At 47.9% G+C, this 24,614-nt stretch overlaps 1 protein-coding gene across 9 annotated transcripts; it reads left to right on the top strand.

The window, feature by feature from the left end:
- The first annotated feature begins 1,677 nt into the window (after nucleotides 1-1,677).
- ptbp1b (polypyrimidine tract binding protein 1b) lies at nucleotides 1,678-24,536 on the top strand. 9 transcript variants are annotated; one of them, XM_042056466.1, is made up of 16 exons: nucleotides 1,678-1,791; nucleotides 2,678-2,728; nucleotides 4,010-4,040; nucleotides 9,376-9,439; nucleotides 9,554-9,726; nucleotides 9,933-10,079; nucleotides 11,444-11,638; nucleotides 12,675-12,785; nucleotides 12,990-13,167; nucleotides 13,673-13,747; nucleotides 14,159-14,292; nucleotides 15,633-15,666; nucleotides 18,071-18,163; nucleotides 19,335-19,551; nucleotides 20,000-20,077; nucleotides 22,365-24,536. In XM_042056466.1, the coding sequence occupies exons 1-16, from the start codon at nucleotides 1,784-1,786 to the stop codon at nucleotides 22,495-22,497; spliced, it is 1,722 nt and encodes a 573-aa protein (XP_041912400.1). In that variant the 5' UTR covers nucleotides 1,678-1,783; the 3' UTR covers nucleotides 22,498-24,536. The 9 variants fall into 9 exon arrangements, with proteins under 9 accessions (XP_041912400.1, XP_041912399.1, XP_041912397.1 ...); XM_042056465.1 differs by lacking the exons at nucleotides 20,000-20,077; nucleotides 22,365-24,536 and adding an exon at nucleotides 19,609-19,935 and having other exon boundaries at nucleotides 13,673-13,753; nucleotides 19,335-19,572; XM_042056463.1 differs by lacking the exons at nucleotides 20,000-20,077; nucleotides 22,365-24,536 and adding an exon at nucleotides 19,609-19,935 and having other exon boundaries at nucleotides 9,376-9,448; nucleotides 13,673-13,753; nucleotides 19,335-19,572.
- The last annotated feature ends 78 nt before the right edge of the window (nucleotides 24,537-24,614 follow it).

Here is a 24,614-nt window from a genome sequence, read left to right as displayed (position 1 = left end):
CAGGCTAATATAATAGGGTAAGCCAGTGTTTTTCAACCACTGTGCCAATCATCAGGTGTGCCACAGAAAATTACCCAAATGTCACTCACTGGTCCAGAAAAGCAACTGTTGCATCAAAGAATTTATAACCACATGCTCTCATTGATTGTATGATTGCACTATTTGTGGTATGCAGGCATTGTAAAACGGGGGCCCCATATCCAGTATTCACAGAATCATCACATATCCAGTTCATAACAACAATTAAATTAGATATAGTCACCTACAAATGAAACAGAGGGCGCTTGTTTTATTGAGCAGGTCTTGCATAGAAGCCATAATAAGGCCATATCTGTGTATTATTTGAAATTTTAGGCTATGGTATGTACGTTTTTTCTTCACACAGGATGTTAGTGTGCCGTGGGACATTTTAAGTGTCAAAAGTGTGCCATGGCACAAAAAAGGTTGAAAAACACTGGGGTAAGCTATGACTGAAAGAAACCGTCATCTGAGCCGATTTGGAGGCCTTATTATTATTTCATGACATGACATAGAAGCAGAGCAAAACAGTAGTGGGGCTGGTAGCTGATGTCATGTGGGGAAGTCTACACCCAATTTCCATGCCTGACTAGCCTGTTTCATTTGACATATACCATGGGGATCTACATCTGACATATACCATATCTACATCTGACATACTGTATACCACATCTGACATAGGCTATACCATATCTACATCTGACATACATCTACATCTGACATATACCATACATCTGACATATACATGGGGATCTATCTGACACCATCTACATCGCATAGCCTCAGGCATTTGCAGTCCTGTGGCAGCTAAAGTTGTTGAACTGAAACCTCTGCACCAGGTGCTTACAAGTGGCCCTGTCTCACCGGTTTGCATAGCCTACTTCAAAGATGTCCTGGAGCCTTTGATGGCAGGCAGCGCTGAAATCTGACCGACAGCCATCCCAAAAGATAAAGGTTTGATCAGGAGACTGTGTCTACTGTGACCATACAGGCACCAATGTGCCAAGAAACCAATGTAGTCCAAAAGAGGTTAGAATATCTTTCCATCATTATGCTGACACACACCATGTTCCACACAAGGATGTAAGGAGTGCTGGCCATCCATGCGAAAGGCTGATGACAAAAGGGGTTTGTGTGTGTGTGTTAGTTGACCCATACAAAATGTCCTTTCAGTCATAGCCCAAAGACAGGATGAAAGTAACCTAGATGATGAAATCGAAACTTCTTACACTTGAAATATTTATTAGGCAAACTGCAATAGGCTATCAGATATCCTGATAGGCCTAACCTAGTTGCGCTTTCTTTCTTTAAATCATGCAAGGGAAAATAACATTTAACGTGAAGGGCATAAATCATGATATCAGTTTTATATTTGTTGTTGTAGCCTATGGATTTGTTCTCTCGGTTTTTCTCATGATAGTTAATATAGTCAAGTCACGTCATCCTCATTAGTAGATTATTAACCTACACACAAAGAAAAGAAAAGAAACATGCGCCAACACAAAAAAAACATGGCATGCTAATAAAAAGTTGCGTCTGCAGACTAAAAACATACACTGATAACAAAATAGTCACATCCTATCAGAAGTTACCTGTGGATTGCAACGCCCACTATTTCGCGAGGTTCCCCAATCAGTGCGCTCATCGAAGACCGCCTCGGTGCACTCTGGCCTCCGCCATTTTGTCAAGCTAACGTTATAAGAAAACTCAGCCAAGCAGCGTATTCTCTGATCTTACTTGTAGCTGGCTAGTTCCTCTTTGTGCAATGGACGGGTGAGTTCTGAAACATATTTTTTCTGTCTTGTTTTAACTAATGAACCTGCAAGCAGCGCTGTCGCATTGGTGTTACATATTGGCAAAGTTTTCCAAATTATTATCTTTATTGTAAAGAGTTAACTTTGATTAATTAGGGTTAGCCAATGTTACTTCACCAAACGTGTCAGTAACGTTAGGTTGCGATGGAAACATAACTTAGACTAACAAATGAGTAGCTTTTGATCCACGTTGTGATTATTTTTGTTCATGAAACGGCTTGTTGTGTTGAGATATAAATAACGTTACTACGGTTTAAGAAGACTTCATTTCAGTACATGTAAATAACATTACATGTTTGAACTGAAGCGTTTTTTTCCTGTTGATAACGAACTTAACCAGTTGCCAGTCCAAGAATATTTCTTTCCTCAACCAACCTAACGTTAACGTTCACGTTACCGCAAAACGCGTTGATGATCCTTCTAGCGATGGCGATGACTGACCACCTGTAGCTATTGCGGCACATTCGTTTGAACTAGACCTGGTTGCAGTGTCCTTAGCCACCATTGTAGCCAAATCACTCTTGTGGGCGATGGAAAGTTTTTGTTTGTTTTGCAATGTGTCCGGTAGTGAGGCGCTAATTTGGCTAGCAAGATGTAGCCTCAGTCGCACGGTTCCCGACCCTGCTTGAGCATCGCTCTGCGTAGAAGTGTGAATGCAGTGGTAAGGTGATGCTCTCTCGGTTCTGCCCTGCATATTCTATCTCGGCCAAATTAACTTGGCCATGCAGTTACTTGATTCAGCTTACGTGCTTGCTGGCTGTGGATTTAAAACCAATGTGTTGTTAATGTGACGTTAACCTATTCGTCTGTCTGGTAAGGTTACTCATTCCCATTTTTCTCAACAGCCGCCTAGAGACTGACTTGTATCCTATGGGATCCACTTACGCAGAATTAGAGTAAGTGTACTCCTTGTGCATTAACACCAGTTACATAGTGCCAGGCGGGGTCAGTTATGTACATTGTGTTAGTTTGCATTTCATATTATTTACTTTAATCAGTTTGCTAATAGTTTTGTAAGCTTTCAGTTTCGCTCGTGAACACAACGTTCAGTAAGCTGTTGTGTCAATAAGCATCGAGTCAATAAGAGGAAGTAGGCCTAACTTATGTCTTCGTGAAGTTAACAAACTCGCTGGACTGGAGCGTTTTTTCTTTTGTGTGGTGTAACCTTATTGTATGTTCTTAAATATTTTAGTGGTTAGTTGCCGTTGTTCATTGTGTGGGTGTCCATCTTCAGGGGCCCAGTGGAGCTTAAGTTACCTGTAACCTGAGTGGGGGAACGAGTTTGGCTGTTAAATGACTGTCTTGTTTCTTGCGTTACCTCCTGGGGGGGTGAGTGGGTGTAGTGTCTACTGTGGGGTCGTGCGGCTGCCTGAAGTTCCATGCTCCTGCATTGCAAACTTTGGCTGAGGTAGACGGTTGGCTGTTGGGCAGCACGGCTCATCCACTTTTATCCTCCTGGGTTCATTAGTGTTATGTCGAGGTGGACGTTTCTTTTGGTGCACTGACGTGTAGAGTAGACTAGAATAGTTTAATGTACGTTACTCAACACTTTTCTATACTATGAAGTACACATCTGAGTATCTGTCTGTAGACTAGTATGCAGTCTTCCATCTGATCTGCCCCAGTTGAGCTGGGAGGGGGGGGGGGGGTGCGCCCCGTGGGACACGGTATGCACATATTTTATGTTTGGGATCCACTGTGGGAAGGATGAGATGACCCAGCTGAGTAGCCTCCAAATGAGTAGAGGGAGAAAGAGAAAACATCAGAAAAATGCTCCTGTTTCATTCCATGTTTTGGAAATTGTGCGTGTAGAGCAGCTCTGTGGTGTTAATGTTCAGCTCGGGCTGGAAAGATATGTGCCGTTTTTATTCAATAAGAATGTCTGGATGCCATTTTAGTCGCGTAAACACACTAGCCTAATTACTTCCTGATGGTGCAGATTTCCATGGCCTCATTGTGTGTAAACCCCCACCCAGAAGACACAGAAGCGTAGACTGGGGCCTGCACATTAATTTGCCCTTTAAAGTCTGTTTCATCTCCCTGTTTGTCTCTGCTTGCGTAGTAGTTTTTGCCATGGTGTATATTTTATCATGGTTACACCATGCAGTGTATATTTATGATCACATTTAGGCTTTCTGTTTAACCTAACTTAAATTTTTTTCTGTTTCTCTTCACAGCGTTGTCCACGACATTACAGTTGGTACAAAGGTAAGCATCGCTCTCCCCCGTAGCGTCTGTACTACTGCGTCTGGGTAGGAGGCTGGTTGGCTACTGCCCTGAGGGGGCATCTGTACTACTGCGTCTGGGTAGGAGGCTGGTTGGCTACTGCCCTGAGAGGGGAAGGTGCGAATATCTGCCCTGGAGACATCTCTGCAGCTCTGTGGCGGTGCTGGGGGTTGTTTGGGCAGGTTGTAACTATGTTAGCAAGACGTGCTGGGGGTTGTTTGGGCAGGTTGTAACTATGTTAGCAAGACGTGCTGCGGCATGTTGGTCATTGTTGCCAGAGAGGAAGGGCTGTTGGCCGCCGTTTAACACTGTAAAACCTCACTAACCTGTTCAGCGCACTCGCTAGCTCTCTGGACAATGACTGGAAATGACCGCTTTATTTGCCAAGGCCATTGCTTGTGTGAGCCAGCCTCTGCTCGGCAGGGTCCCATTTGTTTAACAATGGTCAGGCCCACTTAGAGCTATGGCAACCAGTGACGTGGATTCACAGGCTATGGGTGTGTTCAGCGGCCTCTGTAGCTGAAATGGTTCCTGTGTGTGTGTGTTGTCTTAAGCAGTGTTTGCACTTCATGTTAAGACTGGTAATAGTCCAGCTTGAAATTAACTTTATTGAATATAGATTTATTTTCTCTCTCTCGATTAAACCAAACAATTTTTTTAGTTGTTTCTTTTAGGAAAATATATTTTGGTACAGATTCAGTGATGGGTTAGCCCCTAGTGTGGACCAGAGACCACGCTGCAAGTTTATTGGCCATCGACATGTTCATTAGCTGTTGTGGGAACAGAGGCGTTTCCGGGGCGACGTATGGTAATTATGGGTGGTGCGCGTGGTTGCCTGGTAGCCTAATACCGTGGGTGCATTCCTGTGTCCCGCGTCCTCCCTCCCTGCCTCCTCCTCCTCCGTACCCTAATTCTGTAGTCCTCCCTCTCCGCCTCACGAGCCGTCGCACACGTGACTCCAGATTACACACACACACACACACACACACACACACACACACACACACCCCCCTTCATTTCACCCTCCACATGAATAAGAGCAGTACACGCTAAACAAGCTTTAGTTGGAGTGATGGTATTGCATGATCAGGGGTTCTCCAGGGTGAGTGAATCTCCCATCGGGGCATTAACTGCTGTGAAAGAAGGGCAACTAATGGATCCTGCCGTAGTTCTGCCCTCTGGCCGTAGTTCTGCCCTCTTAGCTCACCCCAGAGCCAGGCAACATTCCTCAGCAGACGTTTCGCACAGATAATCGTCTGTGGTATGCGACTTGCTGGGGGGGTGCACACAGAACAAAGGCCATTTCTTCCGTGTGTGTGTTTGTGTAGGTCCTTGGAGTAGCTGGTTTCACACCGTGTGTTTGTGTGTGTGTGTCCTTGGAGTAGCTGGTTTCACACCGTGTGTTTGTGTGTGTGTGTCCTTGGAGTAGCTGGTTTCACACCGTGTGTGTGTGTGTGTGTGTGTGTGTGTGGGTCCTTGGAGTAGCTGGTTTCACACCGTGTGTGTGTGTGTGTGTGTGTGTGTGTGGGTCCTTGGAGTAGCTGGTTTCACACCGTGTGTGTGTGTGTGTGTGTGGGTCCTTGGAGTAGCTGGTTTCACACCGTGTGTGTGTGTGTGTGTGTGTGTGTGTGTGTGTGGGTCCTTGGAGTAGCTGGTTTCACACCGTGTGTGTGTGTGTGTGTGTGTGTGTGTGTGTGTGTGTGGGTCCTTGGAGTAGCTGGTTTCACACCGTGTGTGTGTGTGTGTGTGTGTGTGTGGGTCCTTGGAGTAGCTGGTTTCACACCGTGTGTGTGTGTGTGTGTGTGTGTGTGTGTGTGTGTGGGTCCTTGGAGTAGCTGGTTTCACACCGTGTGTGTGTGTGTGTGTGTGTGTGGGTCCTTGGAGTAGCTGGTTTCACACCGTGTGTGTGTGTGTGTGTGTGTGTGTGTGTGGGTCCTTGGAGTAGCTGGTTTCACACCGTGTGTGTGTGTGTGTGTGTGTGTGTGTGTGTGTGTGTGTGGGTCCTTGGAGTAGCTGGTTTCTTTATTATTCCTCTTGTAAAGGCTGAGGCAGCAGTGTTTTATCTGCACAGGAAGGTGTGTGTGTCATGGCTGTAATTGTCCTCAGTGTTTCCTGTGTCCCTTGCTGGGCTGCTCATTCCCAACAGCGCACCTCAAAGAGCCGTCCTTTAAAGCCGCAGCCCCAACAGGAAGTGGCTCCATTGTAAAACGGCCTGCTCCCTCAAACCAGATTTCCCCTTGCAAGGCTGCCGCCACCACCGCTGCTGTTGGCTGAGCTCACGGATGACACCGGTGATGTTTTTTTATCGCAGGCAGCCATGCCCTCAAGGTGTGTGTAGGTGGGTGAAGCAGCAGTAAAGAAACTGGATCTGAAAGCATGAGTTGTGCTTGGTTTCGCTGCTCATTCCCAACAGCGCACCTCCAGTGTGTGTGTGCGCGCGCTAGATTTCGCTGTGAGGCTTTAACCCCTTTGTGCCCGGCAGAGGGGAGATCACTGGCGTGTTAATTACGGCTCTTGTGGCAGAGTGTCTGCTGGACGTGGCGCGAGATGAGGGTGGACGAGGATGTGCATATGAGGGTGGACGAGGATGTGCATATGAGGGTGGACGAGGACTCTTTTATGCTCCAACAGCTGGTTGTTTACCTTTGGTGGCGCTCGTTTTCAAAGCCCTGATGAAACGGTGGGAGAGCAGAGGGAGGGGAATGGATTCCTTTCAGAGTGTGTTTAGCCCCTCCCCCTGCTCACTTACACACACACACTGTCCGCCTCACTGATTAGAGAACGCTACACAACAGGCGGTGAGGGCCTGCCAAGTGATATGGACCATTAGTGGCAGATTACTGCTCAGTCTTTACCTGGAGACTAGATTACTACTCAGTCTTTACCTGGAGACTAGATTACTACTCAGTCTTTACCTGGGCAGTAGATTAGAGTCCAGCAAAGCTGCAGTAGCCACACTCTGATGAAGAGGTCTGATGGAGGTCTGATTGTCAGGTAGCCGCACTCTAATGAGATCTGATGGAGGTCTAATTGTCCGAAATGGCCGTTTATCCATAAACTGGAATGTAAACATGATCTAGTGTGTGTGGTTCAGCGATCTAGTGCTCCTGTACACACTGTGTGTGTGTGTGTGTGTGTGTGGTGGGGGGGAGCACTGGAAACTCACTGAACCACAGATCACACGATCACACACACACACACACACTCACGCTTGCTCATGCTCATCGTGGGTCATGCAGGGTGGAGAGAGGCGCACCTGGCCCAGGAGACAATCCTCTTTGTGTGCTCAGACGCCCCGCCCCACTCACCTGCCATCGCCACCACACCGTCGCCATGGTGAGCCATTCATTGTGTAAATAGTGTGGGGCTTCCCCCGCTCCTGTCTCCATCTCCTGTTTCTCCCCCACGCCTGGAATCTCTATAACCTGCTGTAGTCGTTACACACACACACACACACACACTAAAAGACTATATAAAGTGAAGAGGGGAAAAAGAGGTTGATGTTCAAGGAAGAGGGCCATCAATGTCCAGGGGAGGGGGGTGTGTGTGTGCGTGTGCGCGCGTGTGCGCGTGTGCGTGCTCTAAGGAGACAGGTCAGGGTAATGAAGGGTCTCTATGAACAGCCGTGTGTGTGTGTGTGCTGCGGGAACAAAAGTGTGCTGTATTCCGTGGCCTGCGGAGCTCCCCCCCCCCCCCCCCCCCCCCCCCCAGGGTGGAGAGGAGCGGGCGCCCCACCCACAGCTACAGTGCATGTGGTTCTCATTCAGCCCAGAGCTGAGGAATCCTATATGGGGGGGGGGGCGGCTCCAGCAAGCTGCTAAACCCGGTGTGTGTGTGTGTGTGTGGTGGGGGGGGGGGGGGAGTTTTTTGCTCTGATTGTCACATGTAAGTACTTGGCCTTGTGGCTGACATTTACCCCAGACTTGCATGCACAGAGATGCCATGTTTGCTTGGGTTTATACAGCTGTTGACACGGGGTGTGTGTGTGAGAAAGGGAGATATTTTGCATGTTTCAGTTCAAGCTGTTCTTCTTCCTGCTTGCCCAATCATTCCTGCAGCCTGAACAAGCCAGAAACCAGTTCCTGACTGTTTCCACTCCCTCCCCCAAACCCTGTCCGTCAGGCCTGGGGGTTTGGGAGGGGCGCGGAGCTGTTTGTGTGTGTGTGTGTGTGGGTGGTTGGGTGACCCCACCTTTCCCCAGGCCAGGCCGCAGGCATGTGCAGCTTCAAACAGGAAGTCTCAACCCTCACCAAGGGAGGATGCCTGGCTGCCTCCAACGTTCTCTGCTCTCTCCCTCACGCACACACACACACACTCTCTCTTCCTCCCCCTCTGACGCTCTCTCTCTCACACACACACACACACACACACTCTTTTCTCCTCCCTCCTCCTCTGTGGTTGTCCCCTGCTCTTGTTGGTATGTGTCTGATCCAGAATAAACAACCCAAAGCATTAAGCATGGCCTTATTGGGACTTTTCTAAAGGCCAGCATCCTGCTCAGGCCCCCCCCCCCCCCCCCCACACACACACACACCCCCACCCTTCCTGTTGGGGACACTGTCCGTCACATGACCAGTCCCTCTATCCCCAGAGACAAGCAGGATGGTCTACTCCACTGAGATTGATTAGTCATGTCTGATGGCACCTCTTGATTGAAGGGAAACTTGCCAGGATTTGCTATATTTCCCCCTCTGCTGGAGTTGTGCATTATGCCATTTCAAACTGGAAAAAAGTAACGATAAAGCACATGGATTTGTTTAAGAGCTAGCGAAACGGTTAGCATAAGTTCAGCAGAACAATGTGGATGTTACAAGGTAAGAAACTCGATTTAAAACGACTTTCTTGTTTCTCACTTCTCTTAACGGGACGGTAGTCTCAATGTTGCAAGGTTGGTTTTCCGCCTGGGGATGCTAGGGGCAGCGTGGAAAGTCAGCATTTTCACCGGAACAGGTCATTTAACCATCCAAATGATTTCTAAACGGGTTTATTAAGTTGAAATAGTTGCCAAGTTCCCCTTTAAGGAAATGGATTTAGATTTTTTTTTAGTTGCGAGAGTTGCTAAGAGGTCAGGTCACTTGTTCAAGCAGATAGGCTGGACTCCTAGAAACTAAGAGGTCACTTGTCTTGTGAGGGCGTCCATTTCATGCTATAGCCATGTGTTGAGCATGCGTTGGGTGTCGGGGGAGAATGATCCAGAAAGCTGAGCCAGCCTCCTGCCCTGTGGTGTGGGTGTGTGGGTGTGTGATTTTATTTTTCCCATGTGTGTATGTGTGAGTGAGAGACCCTTCTGAAGTGACCGTGTGTGTGTGTGTTGCAGAGAGGATCCGACGAGCTTTTCTCCTGCGTGTCCAACGGTCCGTACATTATGAGCGCTGCAGCAGGTTTGTATGGTAATGCCTCCTCCTTCTCTAATCCGCGTGCCGTTCCATCCCTCCTGCTCCCCCACTGTGACCCCGTCGCCCTGACGACCGTCTCCTGTCCTCTGCCTCCTCCAGCCAACGGCAACGACAGCAAGAAGTTCAAAGGTGACGTGCGCAGTCCAGGCGTCCCGTCCCGCGTCATCCACGTACGCAAGCTTCCCAGCGACATCAACGAAGCCGAGGTCATCTCTCTAGGCCTGCCTTTCGGCAAGGTCACCAACCTGCTCATGCTGAAAGCAAAGAACCAGGTACACACACACTGGGATTACACACAATCTGGCATACACTACTCTGTGCTTATGTTCAGACTGTAAGTAGACCTCTAAATTGGTGTGTGTGTGTGTGTGTGTGTGTGTGTGTGTGTGTGTGTGTGTGTGTGTGTGTGTGTGTGTGTGTGTGTGTGTGTGTGTGTGTGTGTGTGTGTGTGTGTGTGTGTGTGTGTGTGTGTGTGTAGGCCTTCATTGAGATGAACTCTGAGGAGGCGGCCCAGACCATGGTCAGCTACTACTCGTCTGTGACGCCCGTCATCAGGAACCACCCTGTGTACATGCAGTACTCCAACCACAAGGAGCTCAAGACAGACAACTCGCCCAACCAAGTGGTACGACACACACACACAGGAAATCTGAAAATCTGATGACTAAAAAGGTTTTGCAGAGACAAGTTGTGTTGTTTATGGCAGTGGAGACTGATTATTATGTGGGACTAGTTTTGTCGTCCTGGCCACAATTTGAAGCAGAGAAATGTTTGGGTCTGGTGGAGCTGGACTATTATGTGGGTCTGGTAGAGCTCACACTGGGCTGCCGAGCTTCTGCTTTTAGTCAGCTGCAGAGGATTCTGTTCTGGACAGTGCGGGGAAAGCCTCAGGAATTGTACAATTTAAGAGAGAGTGTGTGTGTGTCCACTCTTGTTCTTGTATTGGCTGTAAGACGTCAAGCTTTTGGCCTTCCTGCTCAGTCTCCAACAGGCCGTGGGAATCTAGAGATGGGCCGAGTGAGCGCTTGTACTGGGGTGGCGGGGGGGAGCATGAAGGCAGTCCTGATGTGGGGGGGGCATGAAGGCAGTCCTGATGTGAGCAGCAGGCGTCTCTGGTTTGCTTGGCCAGCATTTCCTGAAGGCTCTTTGTTCCGCTGACTCATTTGGAAATATTTAGCTTCAGCAGTTAAACATGTAACTCATGGCATTCCAGCAAATGCACTGTGTGTGTGTGTGTGTGTGTGTGTGTGTGTGTGTGTGGTTTAGTTGACTGTTTGCTCTGAGTCTGTGTACAATAACAAATTTATTGGCCAGCTCTTCTTGTGAGGAGTGATGTGTGTTTAGTTCCCTCCCACTCACTTGGCCTGTGTGTGTCGCGCGTCAGTTCCTCCTACTTTCTAAACAGTTTCTGGGGAGACGTCCTGATGCTTGTGCCCGGTGCATTCCACAGCTGTGCCCCCCCCCCCCCCCCCACACCCACACACACACACACACAACCACACACACACACACACACACACACTGATGTTTGCGTTTCTTTGTAGCTTTGTTTACCTCCCCTTTGAGTGGCCACTGCACAGGTGTGAGGAGGAGAAAGAGGGCGGGGGGAGGGGGGGAGGTAGGGGGGACGTCTTGCGGAGTTCTCTCTCCATCTTGCCCTGGGTGGAGAGGACAGGATGGGGAGGAGTGAGTCGTGGAGTTCTCCTGTTTTCTCCGTCTCGCCGTCTCTGAAGACGTGTTTAGTTTACGCCTGACCGCTCACCGGAATGTTATCATGTGTACACACACACACACACACACACACACACACAGCACCTCATGAGCCTGAGAGGATGGGGGTGAAGGAAGCTTGTCTGTGTGTTGGTGGGGGTGGAAGGGATTGGGATGCATATCTAAGGTCCCTTTGGGTTGGTGTTGGTACTTGTAGGAACACACACACACACACAAATGTTGGTTGGGGAGGTAATTGTCGCTCCTCCTCTCTGTTAGAGAGCCCAAGCAGCGCTGCAGGCGGTGAACGCCGTCCAGACCGGCGGCATGGTAACGGGTGGCATGGTAACGGGCGGCATGGTGATGGCTGGAGTGGACGGCGCCGGCCCAGGCGGCCCTGGTGGCCCAAGCCCCGTCCTCCGGGTCATCGTGGAGAACCTCTTCTACCCAGTAACCCTGGATGTGTTGCATCAGGTACGCAACACACACACACACACACACACACACACACACACACAAACCTCTTCTACCCAGTAACCCTGGATGTGTTGCATCAGGTACGCAACACACACACACACACACACACAAACCTCTTCTACCCAGTAACCCTGGATGTGTTGCATCAGGTACGCACCACACACACACACACACATAAACCTCTTCTACCCAGTAACCCTGGATGTGTTGCATCAGGTACACACACACACACACACACATACACATACACATAAACCTCTTCTACCCAGTAACCCTGGATGTGTTGCATCAGGTACACACCACACACACACACACACACACACACACACACACACACACACACACACATAAACACACACATAAACCTCTTCTACCCAGTAACCCTGGATGTGTTGCATCAGGTACACGCCACACACACACACACACACACACAACACACATAAACCTCTTCTACCCCAGTAACCCTGGATGTGTTGCATCAGGTACACGCCACACACACACACACACACACACACATAAACCTCTTCTACCCAGTAACCCTGGATGTGTTGCATCAGGTACACGCCACACACACACACACACACACATAAACCTCTTCTACCCAGTAACCCTGGATGTGTTGCATCAGGTACACGCCACACACACACACACAACACACACACACACACATAAACCTCTTCTACCCAGTAACCCTGGATGTGTTGCATCAGGTACGCACCACACACACAGGCATAAACAAACACGCGTGCGCACACAAACACACACATAAACAAACGCGCGCAAAAACACGCGCACACAAACACGCGCACACACACACACACACACACACACACACACACACACACAACTAGTTTATTCAGTGCTGTGTGACAAACACCCTGTCACACACACACACACACACACTCACTCACTCACTCACAACACACCACAGGGCTGTTGATTTTCATTAGCTGTTTATATACGCACACAAACACACACCCCTAGTGTGATGTTCATTAGCTGTGTATTCAGTTGAGCTTCCTTTTCTCCTCAGATCTTCTCCAAGTTTGGCACGGTGCTGAAGGTCATCACGTTCACCAAGAACAACCAGTTCCAGGCCCTCCTACAGTATCCCGACGCCCTGACCGCTCAGCACTCCAAACTGGTACGAGACACCATCTCGCCTCATTTGCTCCGTTGTGCACGAGTCTGGTGGAGCCAGTGCCCTTGATTCTCGTGGGAGCTGACTGTTGCAGTATAATCTCCATCAACGTAGCACTTCAGTTAACGAGCCTTTCACGTAACAAGTTTTCAGTTCTTGTTGCTCTGGTCTCACTTCCGTCTGTCTGTCTCTGTCTGTCTGTCTCAGGCCCTGGACGGGCAGAACATCTACAACGCCTGCTGCACGCTGCGGATCAGCTACTCCAAGCTGACCAGCCTGAACGTCAAGTACAACAACGACAAGAGCCGCGACTACACGCGGCCGGACCTGCCCACCGGTGACAGCCAGCCGCCCCTCGAGCACCAGGCCATGGCGGCCGCCTTCGGTGAGCAAGCGCCCGCACGCCCTGCGGCTCGTCCATGCGTCGGAGGAGCGGTCCGTTTGCAGACCGCTTAGTTTCACGCGTGACTAGCACATTAGCATATTGGTGAGGGCAAATATGGGTGTTATCAGGGCAGCTTCCTCCCACAGTATGGTGTTGCTGTGGGCAAGGATTACCGTCAATTTGATTTTAGAAATGTCATATTTGAGATCGATGCAGATCTGATGAGAAAAAAAAATAGAGGGGGGGGGGTGAGGGAGACTATCACCTTTTCTTTTCCTTTTTTTAAGGCAACTACAAATATTAGGTCCGATGAATTAATGTGTGTGATGGTAAATGTTTAAAGACCTAATAGTGTCTCAATCAGTGAGCGCTCAAGAAGATACATCAGCCATGAGTTTCGCTTTGTTTATGTTGTAGCTACACGCAGCACTGGACAGGACATCATCTGTCCTGTCCAGTGCTGATGTGTGCGTCTCACTCTCCTCTCTTCTCTACTGGCCCACAGCGGCTCCAGGAATCATCTCCGGTCCGTTCGCTGGAGCCCACGGGTTCCCCCCAGCCTTCGCCATCCAGCAGGCGGGTGAGTGTGAGTCAGCTCCTTCACCCTGTGTGTGTTATAGGTGCAGTTATGGAAGAGGTACAGAATCTGTGTGTGTGAGGGCGCATCTGGGATGTAGCTGGTTAATGTGATCTGGGTTCAGCCCACTTAAGCTGTGTGCACTATTCCATAGGACCCGTGATGACCATAACAAAAACACACACTGCATTCCTGTAAAGTACTATGTAGAGACCGCACCAGTGTGTGCGTATGACTAAAATGGTTCAGTGCTATAAAGAGAAGTTGACCACAGAAATGCCCAGCTGCCTTCCAGATTGAATAACTTCCTTTTTTCCCTCTCTCTCTCCCTCCCTCTCCCTCTCTCCCTCCCTCCCTCTCCCTCTCCCTCTCCCTCTCCCTCTCTCTCTCTCTCTCTCTCCCTCCGTTCCTCAGGGTTGGCGATGCCCGGTATGCATGGTGCGCTAGCGTCCCTGGCCATCCCTGGAGCTGCGGCAGCGGGCAGGCTGGCGTTCCCCCCTCTCTCTGGCGGCCACTGTGTGATGCTGGTCAGCAACCTGAACCCTGAGGTTAGTTCCTCAACACACACACACACACACACACACACACACACCTACACCTGACCCGAGGGCTCACCTTAGCCTAGCTGCGGAGGAGGGACACACTCTTATAACTGCATAACTCTGGAATGTTCACACACTTGTATGATATTGGAATGGACCTATAGGAGTTTGTAAGATTAGCCACATTCTTACATTAGCATATCGCTATTAGAAGGCCATACTTATGTTACATTAGCATAGCGCTATTGGAAGGCCATACTTATTTATCTGTTACGTTAGCATAGCGCTGTTGGAAGGCCACACTTATATGTTGCATTAGCATAGCGCTATTGGAAGGCCATACTTATGTTACATTAGCATAGCGCTATTGGAAGGCCACACTTATGTTGCATTGGCATAACGCTATTAGAAGGCCATACGTATATGTTGGTACATTAGCATAGCGCTATTGGAAGGCCATACGTATATGTTGGTTACATTAGCATAGCGCTATTGGAAGGCCATACGTATATGTTGGTTTTGCTATATAGGAGGCTGTTGTGGATTCCAGAGATGTGTAGTCGTTTTCTCAGGGTGTGTCCTATTGCCAGTAATCACACTTTAATCCTTTTCTTCTCATGGTGGTAGCATTTTGGACCCTGCCCATGTAGTTTCTTTGGTGGTCCTTTTTAATCTTAATCTTAATTTTAATCTCCATTAACCTGAGCCTCCCCTGTACTTCCTGTTTCTCCTGTTCTGCATGACTGTGGCCGGGCCGGTCGGCCGGTCAGTGATGTGAGCTTTAACGGACTAGACATCACGATAGCCTAGATCTCTGCAGAACCCGTAGCGGCGACGCCCCCTGAATAATCCGGTTGTTTCTGTTCCATCTTATGTTTCCTCAGACAGTTTGTGATGAACTCTGACTCTGCTGTTTAGACTTCATATTTCTTTGTGTATACTGACCTTGTTTTTTTTTACCTCCTCTTCTCCTGTGTTTCTCTCCCATTCCCCCTCTCTCTCTCTCTCTCTCTCTCTCTCTCTCTCTCTCTCTCTCTCTCTCTCTCTCTCTCTCTCTCTCTCTCTCTCTCTCTCTCTCTCTCTCTCTCTCTCTCTCTCTCTCTCCCCATTTTATTATTTTTCCTTCACCACTCCCTCCCCCTCCATCCATAATATCTGGATTAATTACCCCCCTCCTGCCCCACATCACCGTTCTGCCCGTTTCTCGCCGCTCCCTGTGGATCTGATCTGGCCGCTGTGCTGCGCTGCGCTGTGGACCCTTCCGCTCCACTTTACCTGTCCACTCTTCTCCACTCTGCTCCACTGCCCTGCCCTGCCCTGCACTGCCTCTCTGGCGCCCTCTAAAGAGAGTTACGCCCCAATGCCTCTTTATTCTTTTCGGTATGTTGCCCTTTATAGCTCCTTATTTAAGTACTCATGGTTTTCTTTTCTCCTAGCTTTATTTGTTTTGGCTTTGTTTACTTGTGTTAATCATGTTTGTTTGTTTGTTTGTTTGCCTTTTTGTATTTAATTGATATCATTTTATAATATTAAGAGTACCCCTTTGGATTGCATTTGAGTGCGTAGTTATTTCTGTGGGTCAAAAGGCAGCAGGTCTCTTACACTACCAATAAGGCACCATTTGAACTTCCAACATTATATTGCATTTCGTTAGATTCTTCACTATTTGGATATTGATTCTCATCTTCGAACTCTTTCATTCTACTGCGTTCATGTGAATGAGACTGCAGCATTTTGCCTCTTGAGTCCATTGCGGGATCTCTGCCTGTAAATATGCCCAAACGGGCAGGTAGGACTGGATGGATGATTTCAGTCTCCGTGGCTCTGATCGTATCTCAACGATCATGTGCAGTCACAGGAGAAGTTCGTTATTCTTCAATCTACGAGCTATTTTTAGATGACTAGTCTACATTTCCATTTGGGACCAAAACAACGTCAATTGGTGCAATTTTGAGTGAGACCGGAATATGCATTTACGATGAATTGGCATAATCATGGTCTTTAGAGCCAACGTCAAAGCTGCATCAAAGTAAATCAGTCTTTTAAGCCGTTAACCTCAACGCTCAAATAATGCACGTCTTATGTCACCATGGACAGGGTCTCGACAGACAAGCTGAAGTATTTTACCTTAAGTGTGAAGAAAGGGTGTAAAAATCCAGTTTGTGTAGTCGGTGCATTATCTGACTTCGTGGTCATTTCCACCATCTTGTGAGAGTCTGTAGAAGTCGATGTACAGAACTCATCTCTGGGGTGTGTTGACAGTAGCTTGTGCTGCATTGGATCATTCGCTTGTACAGACTTTCTCCACACACGATGGCGGCGTCTGGAAGAAAGGCAAGTTCATGCACTGATTGCACACAGTCCCTTTCTTTACACACGGCAAGATAAAAAAATACGTCAGTTTGTCTACAGAGACCCTCTCCATAGTATAAGTATACTTTTTTGATCCCGTGAGGGAAATTTGGTCTCTGCATTTAACCCAATTGGTGAAACACAAACGGCACACAGTGAGGTGAAGCACACAGTAATCCCAGCACAGTGAGCTGCCTGCTACAACGGCGGCGCTCGGGGAGCAGTGAGGGGTTAGGTGCCTTGCTCAAGGGCACTTCAGCCGCGGCCCACTGGTCAGGGCTCGAACCGGCAACCCTCCGGTTACAAGTCCAGAGTGCTAACCAATGGGCCCCACGGCTGCTAGCATAGGCATGACATGATGTTAAGCTATTAACTAGGCTCAAAACAACATTGTTTAAAAGTACTTTACTTTGACATTGCAACCCTGGCCCCAGAGGCTAAACTATATGCTATTTGGTCACTTTGGTCCCAAACAGAAATGTAGAATTATACTCTTAAAAACTTCTCCTTTAAAATGGAGCAAAGACTGAAGAGTAACAAACTTCTCCTTTAAGTGTCTCCTCCTCCAGCTCCCCCCTCTGTGTGTGTGTGTGTGTTTGCATCAGGGTGTGTGTGTGTGCGCGCATCAGGGTCCAGACACCATGCACTGGAGATGGGTTCCATGCTATTTGTGCTGGGAATCAGCATTGCTATGTACACTTGCATGGTCTGATGTTAAGTCATTGTTTGCCTATGTTTTGAATGCTGTATCAGTTGCTTATTAAGTCAAGACATCTGTGATCATACATTTTGCTAGATTTACACCCCTCCTTCACTAGAAGCCATGATCCTTGAGCATGATCATCCTTGAGCATTATTTGGGCCAAATAGAAGCCATTGTCCTTGAGCGTTATTATCCTTGAGCATTATTGTCCTTGAGCATTATTTGGGCCAAATAAGTAGAGCAGAGGACGTGCTCCATCTTCTCCAAAACTAACCCCACCTCCCCGCTCCTGTACTTCACCAGACTTGGATAGAGGCCAGACGTGCTCCGTCTTCTCTAAAACTAACCTCTAGTGTTCTTGTACGATTGGCTGTGCTGTTGCTGTCCTGTTTCCATTAGAGTGGACTAGACTCAGACTCTCCCATCCCTGGGTGATCTCCTGGGCAAGCTGGGGATCATTAGCAGAGATGTGTCCATGTTTATCCTCAGTCAGTATAGATGCTACACTTCACAACTTGGTCTGGTCCTGTGCAGTGTAGCCCATCATTTAGGCTGAAGTACCTTTTATGGGGATGGATGTCCAGTTAGTGTTAAATTAAGGGGTGTTGGTGTTTTTTGATGACCGTGTGAGGTGGCTTCCCTGAGGCTCTGCTGAGACTGGCTGATTGGCTGACTGGCCGCTTCCGATGGCGCTGACCGCTGTGGTCTCCTACGCCCCCCTCTCTCTAGGTGTATATGGGGATGTGATGCGGGTGAAGATCCTGTTCAATAAGAAGGAGAACGCCCTGATTCAGATGGCCGACGGGACACAAGCACAGCTAGGTAACTCCTCAGAAAATGTGCACGCACGCACCCACCCACCCACAGCCCTCACAACACAGATAACTGAAGGCTAAGTAAGGGATGATGTATAGAACACCGGTCATTATTGGGAAAATAAGTCGCGACAGGGCGAACCAGACCCCGACGCGCAACGGAGTGGTCTTGTTCCACCCTGAAGGGACTTAGTTTCCCAATAATGACCGGCGTTCTATACATTATCCTGATTACACGGCTACTTGCCAAACCGAAACAATAAACTCTCCACGATGTGACTCTCTAGCCTACATAGCCTAGGCTGTAGCCTATTTGTTACCGTTTCATCGTGGCTTTTGCTGAAAAACAAATAGTTCGACAACAGCACACGCTGAACTTGAATCAAACATTCTTTAGAACACAGCTGATCAACCATCTGCTTTCATTTTTGAATGAAGTTCCAGTCCTTGCGTACTGATATGAAAGACGTCAAATAGAAGCACAAAGCCCATTTTCCTTGACAGCGGTCTGTTATACTTAGCAACGGTCTGTTATTGAGAATTAGCAGACCGCCGAACGATGGGAAGGCCCATTTAAGTGAATGGAGCATTCTGCAGCATTATGAAGAGCTGTAATAAAACAGAATAAATGGGAGATGTGTCACTGGGGCCTCTAGGTGGCGCCAAACAACATAAATGGGAGATGTGTCACTGAGCCCTCTAGGTGGCGCCAGGTCTCTAGACGTCTCCGTAATGCTGCAGTGTAGCATTTGAAAACCAAAACAGACTTGGGAGCTCTCTGAGGCACTCCGTGGTGTGGCTATCTTAAATCCTGTCACGGGAAATGGCTTCTGCTGTTTCTAATAGACCAGCCTCACAACCATATCGTCATGTGTTCTGTATCGCTGTTTCTGTTGCAGTGAGTTTAGCAGAACATGTTTAAGTGCAGCCAGGCAACACTATTTACAGGCTTTTGGTTAGTTTTTTTTTTTGTTTTTCTTTAGTTTCCCATTTTTTCCTTTTATGGTTTTAGACATAAAAACGACAAGGTGACTTGTTATAAAACACTGTGCATTGCGCCTTCTTTGAAATCCAAAAGTGCAGCTATGCAGATGGACCTGTTTTAACTCCCCTTTGTTCTCCACTTGCGTTGATCTCCTCACCTGTGCTGCTCTCACCTGTGTTCTCCTCACCTGCAGCCATGAGCCACCTGAACGGTCAGAAGCTCCAGGGGCGAGCGATGCGCGTGACTCTGTCCAAGCACACGGCCGTGCAGCTGCCCCGCGAGGGCCACGAGGACCAGGGCTTAACCAAAGACTACAGCAGCTCCCCGCTGCACCGCTTCAAGAAGCCCGGCTCCAAGAACTACTCCAACATCTTCCCTCCGTCCTCCACCCTCCACCTCTCCAACATCCCGTCAGTCCTCTACATCTTTACATCTTCCCATGTAGTCATTACTCCACCCTCCCCTACATCTTCCCATGTAGTCATTACTCCACCCTCCCCTACATCTTCCCATGTAGTCATTACTCCACCCTCCCCTACATCTTCCCATGTAGTCATTACTCCACCCCATTACTCCACCCTCCCCTACATCTTCCCATGTAGTCGTTACTCCACCCTCCCCTACATCTTCCCATGTAGTCACTACTCCACCCTCCTACATCTTCCCATGTAGTCGTTACTCCACCCTCCCCTACATCTTCCCATGTAGTCATTACCAATGCAGTAACATGGAGCATCATAGTGCATATAATGAGTAGTATTGTGCTACACGTGTGTGTGTGTGTGTGTGTGTGTGTGTGCGCGCGCGCGCCTCTTATAGTGACCCCCTCTCTTCTTTCTGACCCCCCCGCCCCCCCAGGCCCGCCGTGGTTGAGGAGGACCTGAAGATGCTCTTCTCCAGCACCGGGGCCCTGGTCAAGGGCTTCAAGTTCTTCCAGTAAGTTACACTTACACACACACACACACACACACACACTGGTCTGGCTTTGGTGTAGTGAGTAACCTGATGAGTTAGCTCCGTGGTAAACCCCCTAGACCTCTTCTATTAGGTTTCCCACATACTGAGCTAACTGGCTTCGGACAATAACAACAATCACTAAACCATGTAGTTGGAACACCCCATTTGTCTTGTTTGTGTGTGAGTGAGAAAGACATTAAGTGTCAGACACACACAGACCACACACACACACACACACACACACACACACAAGCCCTTCCTGCTGATGGGTGAGCGTGAGTAATAGTGTCTGGAGTTTTTGTGGTGCCAGTTTCACTTGTGGGTGGGTGGGTGTTCTACTTTTACCGGTCCCCTTCCTGTCCTGTGGCTTCTACAGAAAACACAAACCATTTCACTACTTGCAATGTCTCGAGTGGAATGGTAGAGTGGAATGGTAAAGTGTTTCTGTAGTAGGCTGGAAAGACACCAGAAAGCAGTTAATACATTTGTTGACGTCCTTACACATGCTAGCTTTAACACGGCTGGCTCCAGAAGGTGTTTTTGCTAGCCATGCTGAGGCTGTCTGACCTGACCTGACCTGGAAAAGCAACTGACTCATTGCCTCCTAACAGCAGATTCTGTTTGTCGCTACACCTGAAGATGTGGCCTTGTCAAATAGGTGACACTTCCTCCGCTACCGAATAAGGGCCCGTCTACACAATGCTGTTTTTTTGAAACCAAGCCTAACTTAGTCAGGTTGTAGTAAGTTAATATTTAACTAACGCATGTTAGCCTAACTTAGTTAAATATTAGCTCACTACAACCTCCGACTAACGCATGTTCGTGTGTTCTCCAGTGTAACGTCCTGATGCAAAACGTAAAAGCATTCAAATTCCACATAGCAGTCACATACCTTGAAAATTTACTTTATTAGCTTAACAGTTGAATTGAAAACCGAATTGTTTGTAGTCTCCTTATTTCATGCGACTGCGTTCACAAACTGCAATAACAATAGTGTTTTGTCTTCTACATGAATTAAATGTGAAGCTTCTGCACGGCCGTCACGGCGCCACCCACTGGCCTGGCGTATGTACTACAACACCTTTAGCCGCTTTCACCTCTGTGCGCCACCCACTGGCCTGGCATGTGCACTACAACACCTTTAGCCGCTTTCACCTCTGTGCGCCACCCACTGGCCTGGCATGTGCACTACAACACCTTTAGCCGCTTTCACCTCTGTGCGCCACCCACTGGCCTGACATGTGCACTACAACACCTTTAGCCGCTTTCACCTCTGTGCGCCACCCACTGGCCTGGCATGTGCACTACAACACCTTTAGCTGCTTTCACCTCTGTGTGCGCCACCCACTGGCCTGGCATGTGCACTACAACACCTTTAGCTGCTTTCACCTCTGTGTGCGCCACCCACTGGTCTGGCATGTGCACTATAGCCGCTTTCACCTCTGTGTGGGCACTCAGGTTTTTTCTTTACCGCTATCGTTAAAGGTGTAAAAGTGGTAAGAAAAAAATGCACCCGTTGGTTTTGTGTAAACGCGGCCCGAGTCCGCTACAGCCTTAACCGTGGCCTTCACCGCGGGTGTGAGAAGTGCCTTTAAACAAGATGGTGTGTTGATGGTAGTTTCTATAGGAGTACTTCTATATAGGACTGGGCATGTCCTTAAACAGCATTGTGCGATGGTAGTTTCTATAGGAGTACTTCTATATAGGACTGGGCATGTCCTTAAACAGCATTGTGCGATGATAGTTTCTATAGGAGTAGTTCTATAGGACTGAGCATGTCCTTAAACAGCATTGTGTGATGGTAGTTTCTATAGGAGTAGTTGTATTTAGGAGTGTGCCTAACGTGTAGAAGAGACCGGCTGAAGCTGATAACACTGCATGATTATTGTGATTCTTTGGAAGGGTATAGCTGATAACTCGGCATGATGAAGGGTGGTTCGAGGGTATAGCTGATAATGAATGTGCACAATTTGCCCATGCTATGGGTTCCGTGGCACAACAAACGTGAAATTGAGTGAAAAGGTGAACAAGTTAAAACAATTTTGAAGTAATCCAAAAATTGTGATGTTCAAGACATTTTTTTTTTAATGTAATTCATTTCATTGTGATTGTGTGAATTTAACAGCAAAGTGCAACTCCGTGTGTGTGTGCGCCTATGAAGAGTGTGTGTGTGTGTGTGTGTGTGTGTGCGCGCGCGCCTATGAAGAGTGTGTGCACTACGTATCTATGAACAGTGCGGTATTCTAATGACATGCTGCATTTGCAGGAAGGACCACAAGATGGCGCTGATTCAGATGGGCTCAGTGGAGGAGGCCATTCAGTGCCTAATCGAGTTCCACAACCACGACCTCGGCGAGAACCACCACCTGCGAGTGTCCTTCTCCAAATCCACCATCTGAGCGCGCTGGGCGGAGCCCAGGAAAACAGGACTGTCACTTTAGACCTCAACTGTGTCAGCTGTGGAAGATTCCACTTTCCCACGAGGCCTTGACCACAACACTCACTGCAGTCATTCCTTTTGATGTATGTGGCGTATTTATGATGCGAACGCCATTTCTACATGATGGTTATTTATAATCTTGCCTTAGTCAGATGGAGAAGAGAATGCATGTTGGATTTTACTTCATTTGTGTTTTATTTTTGTTTTGTTTTTTTTTTTTAAATTAGATTTTAAGTTGACCAGTTAGCATGAGCGCAGACTCCTTCCATTCCCTGCCTTGGGGTTCCAGTATCTGGGATCCAAACACAGTCGGGAGTGCCTCCAGTTGAGCTTCATGTAGCATTAGCATTAGGCGTCGGCGCTCGGCCTGGACTGGCCTCCGCTGCCCTCGAGCAGGGGCCCCGACTCCCAACATTCCCCGTCACTCAATCACATCGGAACTATCACTTCTCTGTGTGCGTCATGGCCTTCCCTACATTTAAACTGAAGTTTACAACCTGTACACCATGTTCTTGTGAGGTTTCTTCTAATCTCTGAGCGTTATTGGGCATTTTTAAGGCAAGTCCCACTTGTGTCTCCGCAGGGCTGTGCGGATGGGCATTCTCCTCACTGACCCATGAAATAGTCTGCCTGCCCTGACCATCGTTTTAGTCAATCATATATACTGTATGTCTAGATATAAGATGTTTACATTCCATTGTCTTTTGAACTTATGCAATCATTTTTTTTAAGAAAAAAACAACATGTATGTTTTTCAAATATAAGTGTAAATGTTAGATATTATTCCAACCAGTACTGTTCATCATTGCATATAGGCCCTTTCGTAAGGCTGCTGATTATGCTTGTGTTTTAAAAATGGAAAAAAGAAAACTTGGTCAAATCTTCTTGACGTTGATGAGAAATATGTTTCCATTGTGTGCTGTTTGAGTTGTTGTGTTTGCTGTTTTATTACGTATATGCATGTACACTATGGCTCAAAACCAAAGTTCCACAACCTTCCTCCAACAACCCAGCTCTACTGAGTGTGATGCTCTCCTCTGCCTTGTATTCTCACACACACACTCACACTCTGTTTCTCTCTCTCCTACTCACACACACAAACACAGTCAAAGTAATATATGCTGGAAATCCTTTATCTCACCCCCCTGGATATTAGCTGTTTCTTGATTGGATGTTGCCCTAGCCATGACTGGCTGTGGTGGCACACATTCCTCTCTTGGCTACGCGGTGGGTGGACTGCAGAAGTAGCTAGTTCAGTTTGTGCCTTTTGCAAAATGTCACCAAGGCCTTGATCTTTTGTCCAGGTGCCTTTCAACACCACGTGTCTTAGTTTTCCCTACCTGCTGTTCTGCGTGTGTTCCGTGCCCTCCTGCGGCCTCCCGGCGGCACCAGGATGCTAACGCTTTGACGGGGCCAGTCGAGGAGCAATAGGGCGACAGTGGAGTTGTACCGCGTGCAGCACAACGATAGTTCTGTGTTCACGCTCCTACGCTTTGCACAATGTGTCTTCAGTTGATTTGTTTGTGTTTGACACGTTAGGGCTGATGTGTGAGGGACCAACCCTTTTACATGGTTTTGTGCACCAATATGCTCTTTGACCAAGGTTTATTTTCAGAAATAATACATTACTCAAGATTTGTCTGCGTGTGCAGAGTTTATATGAAACTGAAAAGAAAGGTGTTTTTGAAGATTGTTTGTAATGTGTTTAACCTTCACAAGATCAGTAAGTGAAACGCATACTTGCACAAAATTCTCCTCAGTATATTCTCATTTAGTAAATTGGACACAGACTGGTTGTGTATACTATTTTTGTACCAGAAGACATTAAAGCAGCTTTGGGTTTTATATCAGAAGTCTCTTGCTTGTAGATTTTCACTCGAGTAGAACAGAGATGTGCATCGGAAGAGAAGTTGGTGAAGCAAAGCAAAGATGATCCATCCTGAGTGGAATCTGATGTATTTTTGTAGATACTGCTGCAATAAAACTGTTGAACTCCCACATGTCTCATTTGTGTGTGTGTTTTCTCTTACACCTAGTCGAGTACTCTGTCCCATTTTGTCTAAGGTGTGTGAAAGT

Source organism: Alosa sapidissima, chromosome 12, assembly GCF_018492685.1.
Source record: "Alosa sapidissima isolate fAloSap1 chromosome 12, fAloSap1.pri, whole genome shotgun sequence".
NCBI lineage: Eukaryota > Metazoa > Chordata > Actinopteri > Clupeiformes > Clupeidae > Alosa > Alosa sapidissima.
This window is presented reverse-complemented; position numbering and strand designations above follow the sequence as displayed.

Bases quoted from the DNA above. Each gene is read 5' to 3' on its own strand.
- ptbp1b (XM_042056463.1), top strand. The intron at 2,729-4,009 runs GTAAGTGTACTC...TTCTCTTCACAG, and splicing joins TCCACTTACGCAGAATTAGA to CGTTGTCCACGACATTACAG. The intron at 9,727-9,932 runs GTACACACACAC...GTGTGTGTGTAG, and splicing joins TGCTGAAAGCAAAGAACCAG to GCCTTCATTGAGATGAACTC.